We start from the raw sequence: 15,256 nt of genomic DNA on the forward strand, positions 1-15,256 counted from the left end.
CGACTGATAACTAACATTTATAGTGAGAGCCTGGATTTAATCAATCCAAGCCAAAATCTCACTTTTATTTTTATTTCACTCTTCTCTTCTCTTCTCTTCTCTTCTCTTCTCTTCTCTTCTCTTCTCTTCTCTTCTCTTCTCTTCTCTTCTCCTCTGAAGTGTAACAGCACCCTCTGTTGGATATCCTCTGTCAGTACACAGCTGCAGGGCGGACAGACTTAAAAAGATTTACTATGCATCTCTGCATCTGAACAAGAGCTGCACAGCATTTCAGTGTGCTCACAATATTCAAACTGCATACTAAAAAGACTGAAGTTAAATACATTTTTCAAAAATTCACATTCTTGAGTTTTGTGTGACGTCACACAACACTGAGATTCACCCTTAAATACCATGTAGCACCTCTGTCTGTACCCTACACCTTTCAATCTCAGTTGCAAATAGGAACAGAAAATAGGACGGCAGGAACTGCTGTGCAAACAAGCCCGTTGTCACTCTGTGTGTGTTTGCACGAGTGTGCGTATGTGTCCTCTGTCACTGCACACTTGCTGACTGCATTACATGTGGTCAAACAGAGAAGAGGAGGGGGAAAAAACATAATAATAAAGAAAATAAAGTGAACATAGATACACAGGTTGATATACTAGTGATATACTAGGGTGTAATAGTTCATAATAGTATTATTGTTCACAAGTGTTTCACTGTGCATCCACATTAGAATCAGCATTTCCTCTACATTCAGATCATTTCTGATATTTCTGAGCAACATTGAGAAATAAGAGTTGCTGTGTATAATGTGAGTGAGCATTTTTTTTTAACCACAAAGACATTTACTACTGTTAGTGAGAGCAAGGGCAGGGCAGCTCAGCATCATGCACAGCAGGATGAGAGGAGATGAGCAGGACGGGCGAATGGACGGACAGTGAAAAAAAAAAATTAAAAAAAAAAAAGAGAGGAGAGTCGGACCATCTATTTATTCTCTCTCCCCACCTCCCCCACCCACCCTCTTTCTGTATAGTATATGGGAGAAGAGAGAAATGTGAGCTTTCTATTAGTGGGAGAGGGTGGGGAGATAGAGAGAGAGAGAGAGGGGGAGGGAGGGAGCGGGAGAGTTAGAAGGAGGTGGACGAACACACGATATGGTGAGACGAGACGAGAGGAGGAAAGTGAGACAGAGAGGAGCAGGGAGGAGAGGAGGGAGGACAGGAAACGTATAAAGAAGAGAGGAGAGCCAGATGATAGAAAGTGTGAGTAGATAGATAGATAGATAGATAGATAGATAGATAGATAGATAGATAGATAGATAGATAGATAGATAGATAGAGGCAGGCAGCATCCTGTTGTGATTTAGGTGTGTCTTTTTGTGTTAGAGTTTTCATCCACTCATTGATATAACAGCAGGAGAGGCGAGGAGGAGCATCACTTTTCCTCTCTGACACACACACACACACGTGCATTTACAAACACCAACACTGTTCATTTTCACTGCGGAGAGGGACGGACCCCCCACCCCCCCCCCCCTCCTCTCTGACTCCAGGGGAAGAGACACACACACTCTCTCTCTCTCTCTCCCTCTCTCTCTCTCTCTCTCTCTGTTTCTTTCACCGCACACACTCAGAAAAGCACATGTGTTTCATGGACTGGCAACAGAGGGATGCGTCATGAAGGTGAGCTCTCGTTACTTTCAATCTGACAGTTTCATAGTTGTTACTGTGTATATGTGAGTGTGTGTGTGTGTCTTATTGGGGATTACTTTCTGTGATGTATGTGATGCCAGCAAAACAAACCTACCTTCTGTCTTCCTTCCTGATTGGTCTTGAACTGAGAATAACACTGCGTTCTTGACCTGCGTGCTGTAGATGAGAAAGTGATAATGTTTCTCAATGGAAGTGTCAGGTGTTCTGACTGCTCTTTGGCTGCTTCACACTCAAGTGGGTTTTTATCCGCGTGTGTGTGTGTGTGTATATATATATATATATGTACAGAGAGGGAGTCTTGAATATAGTACAGGACTGGAGGACAGTTGGTGTTGGTGGTACCTCGTTTCTAAGAATCAGAATGAATATTTCCATCATCCTCCATTATTTGGTGTCTCTACTTTTATCTGTTGCACTGACGTCTATATGATAGGAAGTATCGTAAAACTATCTTCATGTGTGTATCCCTGTTTGTGAGTCCTTTCACGCATACAGTACCATGCATACTCATGTATACTTGATTACATCTAGAGAAAAGTGCTGATATTGAGTTGATCTAGTGAATATTTCATTCAGTAGTTAACACTCCGCTGTGAGTGTTGTACACCATAATCATGCCTACAACATAAAATTGCATGCAACCACTGCAGCATCACAGCTCTTTTAGTGCTTTTATGACCTGTGAAGTGCATCTCTGATGTTGGGCAGAGGCACTGTAATGATGGATATTATCTCTTTGTGTATCATTCAGCTGTAGGTACACTTAGACAAGAGGAGACTTAAGTGAGAAAAAATGCAAGACTGTTAAATTGATATGTTGATATTAGTTTATTGCAGATATACTGACATTGGCACATGTTTGGCTGTTAATTAACAAGATATTTGTTTAGACTGATTTTTCCAGCACCTTACAAGGACTTAGTCGGGTGGAGTGGTGGTCATCCTGCATTAACTAACAAGATATTGCAAAACAGAAATGACACAATATGTGAATTAGAGACATTGTCGCCACTAAACAGTTTGTCCACCAGAGAACACTGACAAGTCACTTTTTCAATTGTCTTAATCTTTGCTGTTCTTTGACGAACAAATTAATAATGATTGTTATGAAAATGTTTGTTTAATTTGTGTGATTATGGAAAAAAGAATGACTATTGGCAGATACTGTCATTATTATTTTTTAATTCTAAAAAATGGATATCAAGATCGGGCTCGATCTATCCATTAATATCCAGGCTATTAATGTATTCTAAGCTTCTCTTACAGTTTAGCATGTCTTACAAACTTCAGGCTGAAACATACAAAAATATCCATGAATTTGTGTCACTTCGGGTAGCTGGTTAATGATAACATAATTCCCCAAAATGTGAACTTTCCCTTTAACTGAATGCAGGAGCACGAATCAAATCAAAGAATGTTGGAAGAGGACAATCAGACTATGCTCACCCTGTCTCACTTCACTGAAAACTGGCCAGCTCTCATTGGTTATTAGAGGTCTCCACTTTAAGACTGAATCAGTGCATATGACAGACAGTAAACATTACTGTAATCATATTGTACTGTAACATCACCTAGTCTTTGACATAACATCACCTTTGACAACTATGAATAGGCTCAGGACCTTTACAACTAGCTGTTCCCTTTATCATCACTCCTTCTTTCTTGTTGTCTTTCTTTCTTAGTCTTTCTCTCCGTCTCTGTCTCTCTCTGTCTCCTTGTCCCATTAGTCTTTCAGTCTGGCTGCACTGCCTCACAGGTGGGCTGCTGGGTCAAAATGGGATGGCCAAGTCTGACCTACTACAGTCTATACTGTCTATCTGTGGGGAGGAGAGAGAGAGGAGGGGAGAGATAGGCCAAGGGATGGGGATGGAGGGAGATCAAAAAAGGGAGGGCAAAGAGAGGCTAGGAGAAGAGAAGAGAAGAGAAGAGAAGAGAAGAGAAGAGAAGAGAAGAGAAGAGAAGAGATGGATGTGAAAAAAAAAAACATTACAGAGCGAGTGAGGTGTGGTGTGGCAGAGAGAAGAGAGTATCTTTCGTAATTCAGCTCACAGACAGCATAAATATGCACACACAGACACACACTCCCACATCATTGCACATACACACATTTCTGGGCACATAACGCATGCATGCAAACACACAGACAAACACAGGGAGCTATCAGACCATGGTGCAAAGCACCAGCAGAGAGTGGAGCCCCAAACACCTGAAACTGTATCCATGGTAACCAAACTGCTGCATGTTAGTCAAAGACAGTGGGACAGATACAGAGTCACTGCATTCACTGCGTGCATGTGTGTGTGTGTGTGTGTGTGTGTGTGTGTGTGTGATATTTCTTCAAAGACAGGTCATTCTAGCCAGACCTTACTTCTTGAAGAGGCTTTTTTATATTGAAGGTTAGAATTTGGATTAGCTGAAGTTCAGGGTTAAAGCAGTCTGACTCAGTGCATGCAAACTGTTGTTTGCTACAGTACGTCCTTCTGCTTTCTCTCTCTCGCAGCATCTGTCGCCATTCTCGATGAGAAACAACAAGTGGTAAACCCAGCTAACAAGCTGAAGAATGATAATGGAAAACTTTGACAACCATTTGAATTGTGCAATTTCCACTATTAATTGTAACACAAAGTCCTTATATGCCTGTACTGTTGCTTGCCATCAGCCAGTAAACATTATTATTACTATTATTAAAATATTATTATTAAAATATTGTAAAAAAGATGAAGGATTCTGCAGCTTTTGCAGAGGCATGCACTCTCTGACTGGCTAATTGAATTTTAAACAGGACATGGAGTGATGTACATGTCTATTACTGCTCTATATGGGGCAGAAGCGTGACGTGTGTTACCAGACAACATGTTGTTAATGACAGTAATTTATAAATGTTTTAAATCTATTCTATAAACTGATTCTAATAAATGTTGCTGAATGTGTCACTTAAGGACAGTACTCAGACATGTATACAGTGTGTGGCATAAACCTGGCTCTAACGAATCCTGCATTTTGGAGGAATGTTTCACATTATCACATAAGCCCTGCTGGAATAAAAGGGAGAAGAACCTGAAATAATCAAAATGCACCATGTAGTGGATGCCTTATGCCTGTAAAGCTGAGGTTTGTGCTGTCTTGGCTCTCTGTCAAAGAAACATTTTAGCAGCATGATGCAGAACAGGATGATTTATCTGTGCCGTAGCCAGAGGCAAGCTATTGATAAGCTTTGCAAAGGAATAATGTAAAATCCTTGGACCAAATAGAACTATAATTACCTGCACACACACTGGAATTACAGAGCTTTTGTAATGTTCTTTTATGTCAGTGTACATTTATTTTCTGCATCTCTTTTAATTCAAATTGATAAACAATTTGGTAAGCTACAAAATATACAATTTGTACAATGTTATAATTTGCTTACTTCAACAATTGCAAGATATCAAACCAAGGAATATAAATAAGAAATCAAAACTGAAAAGTACAGAGACTGCTGTGATTGTTGATATTGGTCGATTGTTCAAGACCCTAAAACAGCATTGCAACTAATATACTGTATGATTACGATATGGTTAAGTTTACATAGGTACTTGGCTAAGTTTAGGGAAACATTGTCATCATGGTTGCATGTTTTAAATAGCGATAATCGCGTTTTGCCTCTCTAAGATGAGCAGTTTTTCACACCAGCTTTGATTGTGGCTGTTCAGAACAGTTATAAACACTTGTCGTCAGATGTAGTTGGAAGACACGTCAGACAAACAAGCTCTGTCCATACATACCCCCGTCTTAAGGCATTGCTGCAGCTAAGCAGTAAAGATGAATGGCATCTTACTGTATGCACTGCAGTGGCTGCAGTTCTGTACAAGCTACAGGAGCCTACTTTCATTAGCAAATGTTAGCTGATGTGACGTAACAGAGAAGCTCGTGCCCATTTTTCCTGGGGTTTCCTTAAGACTCCACCTCACTTTTAGAGCCTTGCGTCATCTCTTAATCCAAGAACAAAGATGCTCTAGAATTAACAATGGAAGTCACAGCCTGTATGTGTGTGTAATGGATTAAATATGCCTGTAAATATGCCTGTGGGTAAGAAGAGATGGTGGTTTAATGCCTCATGCCACAAGCCATCAGCCACCTGGACAGAACCAGCAGCTCTGTCCTTAGTTTGTTGGACACACACACACACACACACACACACACACACTAACACACACAAACTCTTCCTGAAACCACTAATTCTGTACTGCGGATGGACGCACTATCCATCATCCTGCACTAACAAGGGTTTAACCAAGTAAAACAAATGACACCTCTCAGAAAATTACAAGATCTTGGGAGAGAACGCACGGTCGGATTTATCAAACCATTAATTATGGATGGACCTTTATTACATCAGATAAGAAGGAGAGGAGAGGAGAGGAGCGGAGACTCTTCATTGGTCAGTGCTCTTCAGAAATTCACTTTTCATGATTACTTTGGTTAAATTACTTGATTAATCACTTTTTACAGAGAGTAATATATTTACATTTGTACCCCCTTCACATTTTATAAATGTGTGTATCGATACGCATTAACTTGACACTTTTGAGACAAGGGTGAGCCAGATTAAATTTCACTACAGTAATAATAAATCAGTATAATTTTACACTTTTATAGCTGCTGTCTGTGTGACAGATGGCATTGTTGTCAAACCAGTGGTGTACATTTATCACAGCTGTAAATCCAGCACCTTCATGAGGTTGTGGATGCGTGTGTTTGCCCTTCATGTTCAGTGTGCTTTGAGTACAAACTCTTCAGTCACATTCATATATCTGATAGTTCAGTGTTTAAGACAACACAAGTATAATTGTATCTGTCAGCTACACGAGGAAAAGTGTGAGAGCTCATCTATTTCATGCCTGTGACAACGCCACTCTACATCAATTCTCATTAAGCTGCTGTCGCAGTGCAATTAACAGCTACATGCATTTCACTTGAATTAACTTGGGGAGATACAACAAAGTGCTGTCATCTTGAAGAAAATGATAAATTGCAACAGTGGCTACACAATTTTGTCTCGAAAAAGTTTTTTAAAAGTCAGTATTATAGACCTTTTTCATCATTTTGACATAATAGTAGGAAAAGTGCAGGTGGAGCAAACTACATAAACATGGCTCAGTTCCAGGGAGCCTTAATGACGCATCATACACAATCCCAGAGGCCTGGGTTTAACAGAACTGCATGGGATGCAGCCAGTATTAATGTTATTAATTACACCTGTGCTTTTTTGCTATGACAGGTCTTAGTAAGCCTATTTAATTTGACTTTTATTCTTCATATCATTACAAGGTTATATCCCATTTGCAAGTTTATTTATAAAGAACGTTTCATACACAAAGTGCTTCACAAAATGTATTTAGGACATCGAATAAAGATGCCCTAGGACTGTAAAAAAGCAAATTAAACAGATAACACAATTTAAACAATAAGCAAACACTAGCTTAGTGTCAGAGCTTTTAGAAAAACAAACAGCACTGATACCAAATGTACCGCCACTGGCTGCAAAGACCCGCAGAGCTGCCCTTTAAAAGACTGACTGCTTATGAGGAGCAGCTTGATAGACAGGCGATAATATCTGGTAATGTAAAGAGGAGGGAAAACTCCTGATTGGAGGAAACTGGTGAACAGGTGAGGAATGACAGAAGGTGGAAAGGAGAGAAACTTGAGGGAAGAGTTTGAGGCTGTGTTGAATGTGTCAGTATCTGAAGCTGAAGATGAGACGGATGTACTCGTGTTATTGTTTTTGAGAAGCTGTTTTGAGTACGTTTTCAATACGCTCATCAATTCTTTCGCAGTCGACATATTGACTGTTACATTTCAAACAGGTGTAACTAATGACACTGATGAATGAAGGTGTTTCAGAGCCAGGGCCACAGTGTTGTGCATGCTGGTTCAATGTCATGGCTTACTGGAACTTTTTTTTTTTTTCCTGCTTTGACAAGTCAAAATGTCCTCTGTGATCATGTTTATAACTTATAAAATTATGTTATCATTGCACAGTCTGGTGGATTTTCTATTTAAATTTGTTTCGGAAACTGTTTTTCCTCATACAGATAACTGCAAGAAAGCTTTTCTGATTTTAAAAAATGGACAAACATCATTGACAGAAGAGTATATTTGTATTACAATGGTTACAGTCAGGACAGATTTGCTCATTCATTGTGACAATATGATAAACTGTCATAGTAGTGAGAGAAAAGAGCCACTGTCTTTAATTTGAGTAGATTTCAACATGATTAGTCTTTCTCTTACTAAAGTTTGACTTTCTAATGTTTGTTCCACCGCTTCCAATCATCTGGTTCATTCCTTGTACAGGTAGCTTCTGAGAAAAGAGGAAAGCAAATAAAAAAAAAATGAATAACTTTATTTGTGACTGCTGGGGGCAGAGAAATTTTGCATATCCTTGAAAAATGGGCTCGTACTTTTTTACGACTACATCTGGATAGGCTCAGCAAGACTGTGGATGATGTGTAGGAGGTAAGGTTTTTGTGGCATCAGTGCAGAAAAGTCTATTCAGTGATTTTAAAGTTTGCTCGCTGTCCTGGTGTTAACTCTGCCACTAAACTTCTGCAAGAGCTGACGTGCCAGCTCATTACTGTGAGCATCAGCATCCTTGGTGCTTGCATGAGGGAAAGAGGGCCAGAAACACGGCAGGCTGACAGACTGTCAGGGACACACAAATAAATTCCAGTCACACACTTTGCTCAAGGTAAAAAGCAACGTAAACTGAAAGCAATTGCATTGACATCTAACAGTACAGGCTGTCCTACAGTAAAGAGACAAGTAACAAATGGCTCTTCAGTTGTTTATTTCATTGTAACATATTAACAAGACTACGAGTCTTCAACCATGCTAGCAGCTTTGAGGCTTCGCTACAGATATGCTTTGAGTTAAATGCAAATATAATTATGCTAACATGATGTTTAGCAGGTGTAAAGTCTCGCATTTTAGTTTAGTTTGTTAGCATGCTAACGTTTGCTAATTAGCACTGAACACAAAGTATAGCAGAGGCTGATGGGAATGTTGTTAGTTTTGCAGGTAGTTGAACAAATTTAAATTTTGACCTGATGGTGGCGCTAGATGAAAAGTTAAATATTCCCTCACGACAAATTTTAAAGGTGCAGTGCGTAGAATTTAGTGGCATCTAGCAGAACAGACTTGGCAGAAATGGAATATAATAACAATATTATTTTGATTATATTTTGATGAGTGTATAATCCCATGAAAATAAGAATCGTTGTGTTTCTGTTATCTTAGAATGAGCCCTTTATATCTACATAGGGAGCGGGTCCTCTTCCACGGACGCTGCCATGTTGCACCGCCATGTTTCTACAGTAGTCCAGAATGGAAAAACCAAACATTGACTCTAGAGAGGGCTTTTCGTGTTTTTCGTGAGTTTCGGGGCCACTGTAGGTTCTCCCACATGCTTGGAAACGGAGGGGTTGAGGGGTATTCAGTTGGTTGCAATCTGCAACCTCACAGCTAGATGCCACTAAATCCTACACACTGGTCCTTTAAGACATATATACAAGTACTGGCTAGTTAGAAATTACATTTTGATTTTTTTTACATTATATTTCTCCTTCATTGAAAAATCCAGAATCTATGTTTTCTAGTGTCAAACTCTGCACATAAATCATTCTGCACAGTGAAGCTCAAACATCCAATTGAAGGAACAAAAAGCAAAAACCCTAAAAGTTATCCTTATGATAACACCAGGGGAAAAATCAGGGGATCACCAAAGTCAGTAGACTTCATCTTCTGGGGACCATGTAAATCTGTACATATTTTCATTGAAATTGATCCAATAGTTGTTGAGATATTTCAATCTGAGCCAAAGTGGTGGACTGACCGACTGACATCGCCGTCCCTAGAGCCATATCGCTAGTGCGACTAAAAACAGAATTTTCAACAGCAAGTCATCATCAGAAGAACAGTGATAACTTGATGTCAATGTTTTTTTTTAATGCGCTGCCATAAAATAAACAATTGAAGAGGCATTTGGAACTTCTCCATCCTTCAGAGCCAAACTACACTCACACACACACACACACACACACACACACATACGGAAAGTTGACAGGCTGACAGCACTACACAGTCATCCAGACATATAAGCCACTCACACCAGCACCAATAAACACACACACATGCTGTTCCTGTCAAGTCACACACTGTCAGAGAGCTGCAGGGAGGTTTGAATTTATTAACACTTATTGCTGATTTGTAATTACACAAGCACCCCGAAGCACACACACACACACACACACACACACACAGACAAAAACCTGCTGGACTTCACAAAGTTCTGCATTGTGAAAAGTTGTGGGGGCTACAAATCTTTGTAAAAGGTCACGGTGAAGAGTTGTTGCTCAGCTTTATTTTAGCTGCACTGCAGATTTTGTGCCGAAGCCCCTTCTGGAGAGTCGTTCACCTCTCTGTCCCCAGCGATAACTTTATTTGGCTATAAAATAAAAACAACATCGACGCAGGAATAAAGGCATCGAGTTCTGCTCCTAAATTAAGTTTAATCACCTAAGCGCAGTGTACAGTGGCAGTGCATGCTTGTTTTTATGTGTATTTGTGAATACAAAAAAAACCTCTTTCATATTAGCTTCTACAATCACAACAGTCCCTTAAAATTCAAATACAAGACGTATCGCTTTGATCACTGGTTGGCTGATATCCTGTCTTTTAAAGCTGCTGATAACGTCCTCAGTCAGCCCTCAAAAGTCCAGTCAAATTAAACGAGGGGAGACAGAGAACTGAGCCCTTATTGTGCATCGATTCATGTGTCTCCCTCTCTCACTCTCTCTCTCTCTCTCTCCTTGTCTTTCTTTGTTCGCTGCCATTGTGGTAATTTAGCGGAGGGCCTGTGGCTTGTCAAGGGATCAAGCCCAAGCAGCTCCACTGGCAGAGCTTTAATGAAACCCTTTTGGCTGTGAAAGGATGTGTGTGTGTGTGTGTGTGTCTATGTATATATGGATACTCAGTAAACTATCCTCCTGGTCTGTATACACCAGCTGAGCCAGTGTAATTTAACATCCTGCTGATTCCACCACAAACACATGGATTCACATATACACACAACACAAGCAGCGAAGCGTAGTCAGTAGTGACGTGACCAGCGGCAATAGGATACACCTGCTATTATGGATATGCAGAGGAGAGCAGTGGCAGGAAGTGCCATCGAATGGTCGGAAGTGTGGCGAAAAATGCAGGGGTCTGCAAAAACATCTACTTTTTAGTAAGACGAGAACGCTGTGGGAGCAATAGTACTGTAGTCAACAAAAAGCACATATATCATTTATCGCTATAACAGCAGCAGCATATTGTAAGACTGATATCATGATTATATTATTGGTAGTTTTAGTGTAGAAATTATAAAGGAAGAGGTGTGAAATGGGCTGAGACAGAAATTTGGATTATGGACTCAGAGGGTTGTATGTTTATAGGAGTTTATGTGTGTGTTTTTAAGTGTATGTAGATGTGATGGAGGGAATACAGTGGGCAGAGTCGACTGTCCTTGTTTTCTTGCTTTCCAAGGAAGAGAAAAAATAAATAAATAAATAGATAAATAAATAAAAGCAAGTCATAAAAACAGGGACAATAAAAATACTGAAACATAAAATGGCAAACGTGGAGAGATAAAAGCAGATTAAAAATGAAATATTCACAGAGGCTTTCTGATAAGAATGTGTGTTTTTGTGTGGTGCAGTGAATATGGTGGAAGAGTCTAACACAATACAATCAATGGAAACTTTGCACTTTGTGGAAACCTCATCATGAGTGTAGATTTAACCAAGTGCAAACAGCTTCATAGCGGTGAGGCAGGACTCAGTATCGTCTACTGCACAGCTGGTAGACAGCTTCACAGGGGAATGAAGTCATGCATAAGAAGGTAGTAAACTCTTGTATGCTGTTAACATTACGTGTATTGAGAAAGCAACATTTCTGTCATAGGCTTCTGAAAACTCAAAACTTATTCATACTCAAGTCACAGGCTGCAACAAGCAACAGAAAAATTAGTGAAAATACAAATGACCTGAGACAATAATTGATCAAATCCATACATTAATTGAGACAATCAGGCTATCTCAAGCTCAGTAGAATACAAGATATCTGTCCAAGTCCAAATGAGAAAAACAAGTGATAAAGAAGATTCTATATTTCAAGTCTACTACTGAAGACAGCAACAAAAATAAATGAATTTATTATTATTAAGGAAGTATGAAACATATAGCCAAATACTAACAATTAAACAGGAAAAGAAAAATCAGTCAGTAATGTTATAATTAAAAATGATCACACCAGTAATGTCAGTTTTATTTTCAAATACAGGAGAGCAACATTGTCTCAGTTTTTCCTCTTCAGCATGCAGCAAACAGATAAAATAGATGATGCAGTTTGGATCTGCTCTACACTGAACAGTGAGGACTGTAAAAGGAACAAAAGAAACAAACATAATACACTTCTGACACTAATTTTTCTTCATTCTTATTGCTGAACCAGCAACAAAGGCTGTTTTTAAACCACTCAGTGCCATGCATATATCTGAATACTTACAGTACCAGAGCTGACGAAAGCATAGCTTGGCTCAGACAAAGCCTGCTGTGCTGTCGTGCATGTGTTGCACAGCTTAAGTGCTCAGAGCTTGAAGAATGGACAGAGAGGGAGGCTTGGCCAGGGCTGACTGGACAGAACAACCGACAGATGATTGGGTGGGTTAAAGGTGGGCTCTGGTCTCATCATGGTCGACATCGCTCTCATGTCTTTTTAATGGGACTATAATTGACTTATTGATTTTGAGAGCTCAGCTGGGATCAATGGGCACAGCTGCTTGGCAAAGAGGAGACATGGAGAGAGAGAGAGAGAGAGAGAGAGAGTGAGAGACAGTAGATGGAGTGCACGATAGTGGCTGAGATACTGATGTAACTGTTGAGCGACGTATAGCGATGACACTTTACACAACATGGTATCTAGAGATTTTACCACTGCAGAATCTCCAGAATGTGGGCTGAGTAAAAGACTCAACTTTAGTTTCAGAGTATCTACTGCTGGAATGCTATAAGGAGGAGTCTTATACACCCCTTGTCACAAAAGATGATACATAACAAGGCATCATTATTCACTCAAACATCTCAAAGACCTTGATACGTAAACGTAAGTTGTGGTTGTGGTTGTAATAATAAAGGTACAAGGACTTCTTGTGAAATAAGTAACAGCTTGGGTGAGATTGTACAGCACATCATATGAAAGTAACTTGGTGCGTCTGTTCTGCAACAAAAAACAGAAATAAACTGATACAGCACAAAATGGGTAAAATGTCATTGTTTGAGTTTTAAGGGTTTGGTTCACCCAAGTTAGAAAGAAGCATATTTTCTCAGTAATACTGACAGTTCGGCTTCTCCCTCCACCCCAATACAATGAAGGAGAATTGATTTTTGTTTGAATATATGTTATTTTTCTTTTATAAGCAAGCAAGCTGATGTTTATCAGGTATAACGTTTACTATGTTCATCTTAGTTTAGTGTGTTAGCACTAAATACAAAGTACAGATGAGATGGATGGGAGGGAATGTCATTAGTTTTGCAGGTATTTTCTCATGAACTAGTGGAAGTATTGCTCGATGATGGCGCTGGATGAAAAGTCAGGCGATGACCAAAGTGATTACAATTCATCCGCAGGACGACATGAATGCCAAAATGTCGTGACAATCCATTCAATTGTACTGTAGTTGAGAAATGGTGGGAATGGTTCAAATGCTACACCTGACAGTACTGGACAGACTGTTACTGCTGATAAATGCCTGACATGAATTCTGTCTCCAGAGGTGGAGTCTCCACGTGTCTTGTCGCAGTTTTCTTTCTCCCCTCAAACAATGTTGTCTCTTGCAGGGTGAAAGTTGAAGACATGTTTAGGAGCCCACAGCTGGAGCGAACCCACAAAACATTCCCATACAGTTATTTTACCCAGAACTTAGAGGAGGACACACGTGTTCTGTCATTTTTTTCCCAATGAGATATAACCTTAAATTCATCATGTTGTCAAGCTTTGATCCTTTCTTCATGAATCACTATCGCAATTTCTCCTCCTCTTTCTCTTTGACACCTGTCTTTTCTCTCTGTCTCACACACAAACACACACATTTTAGGAGTGTTTATCATCCTTTACAGGTCAGCTTCAAGGCCAGTGCTGGCGTCTGTCTTCAGAGGTGGACTGACCTTTATCTGTTAAGTCAGTTATTGGAAAGGTCAGAGAAAAGGTCAGCCAGAAGCTTCAGGGAGGGACATATTGAATTCCCTCACCTGCCTGGCATTCAAAAGATGACATATAGGTGTTTTTGAAATAACACAAATTTTGTATTGAATTATTCTCAGTGCTGCTTTAAAATGCTTTAAAAAAACAACCTAATCAAAACTAATCTGTATTAGAATTCATGATTTGGATTGTCAGTGTCAGTTTTCATACATAGATTAATAATTAGACACATATGGATACATTTCTGTAGCTAGTAGGACATCAATAACTTTCACTCATCATTAATCAGTCCTGATTGGCTGGGAGGCACGAGTATAAACATCCAACCAGAGACAGTAGATGCATCCTCACACAGAAACCAATCAGTTTTGTTTTTGTGGACAGAAAGGTGCATCAGTCACAGTCCCTGTTGTCGCGCCTGTCGGACCTTCAGACATCATTTACTCTCCGACTGTCAGCCGGGATACATTCTGCAACCAGCATGCTGCAATTGAAATCATAAATTACAGTTTTCTCTGCTACAGAGAGTTTTTTCGGTGCAAATTATAGATTCTTCATCACACACACACACGCAAGCTACACAGCTTCCCTTGTCAAAACATGACATAGTGGATTACAGTGGATGATGAATAATCTCAGCAGGCTTCTGAACAATCCAATGTGCTAACCTTCAGTCCCAACAAGTCCCAAATGGGAATTGGGGGATAGATCCAGGGATGAAGGATGCAGATAGAGAGATTGAACCAGTAGATTGAGAGACGGTTTCCAGCTGAGCAAGAACCGATGAGGTTTTTTAAAGACTGTAGGTATAAGGGTGCCAGACTGTCAGAGTAAATCTGGGAGAGATTGGAGCTCCTGCCTCCCACTCACTAGTCCCCAGACTGCCTTGAGAAGTGATGGATGGCCTTACCTTCAGCTTCTAGAGAGGAATAGAGTCTTTAATTGACACAGAAGCAATTCAATTTAGGGCAGCTTTATTTATAACCTTCATAGGTACAAGAGAATAGGGACAAAACAGGTTCGTACAAAAGTAATTTCAACAAGGTTTGTCACATTAATTCTAGTAAATGGACACAAAATAAATGTATACAGCATGAAATATAGCCTGTCAAACCCAAGGAATAGTATAAGAGTGCATGTGCACACCTGCAGTGCATATGAATAACAGAACAACCGGCACACTGTCTGTCTGACTGGACACAACATTTGAGAAACCAATTAGATAAGGTGATCATGTGTCAAAGTTGCAGACTGTCATCCCAAGAAAAATGACACAG

At 39.8% G+C, this 15,256-nt stretch overlaps 1 protein-coding gene across 1 annotated transcript in view; it reads left to right on the forward strand.

Moving 5' to 3' along the window:
* Positions 1-1,142: 1,142 nt before the first annotated feature.
* The window catches only part of LOC137197260 (inactive phospholipase D5-like), a 51,624-nt gene continuing 37,510 nt past the window's right edge, over positions 1,143-15,256 (forward strand). The window contains exon 1 of the mRNA XM_067610549.1: positions 1,143-1,667. Coding sequence (XP_067466650.1) covers positions 1,662-1,667 — 6 coding nt within the window. The 5' untranslated portion in view covers positions 1,143-1,661. The remainder of the gene's footprint in view (positions 1,668-15,256) is intronic.

Source organism: Thunnus thynnus, chromosome 14, assembly GCF_963924715.1.
Source record: "Thunnus thynnus chromosome 14, fThuThy2.1, whole genome shotgun sequence".
Lineage (NCBI taxonomy): Eukaryota > Metazoa > Chordata > Actinopteri > Scombriformes > Scombridae > Thunnus > Thunnus thynnus.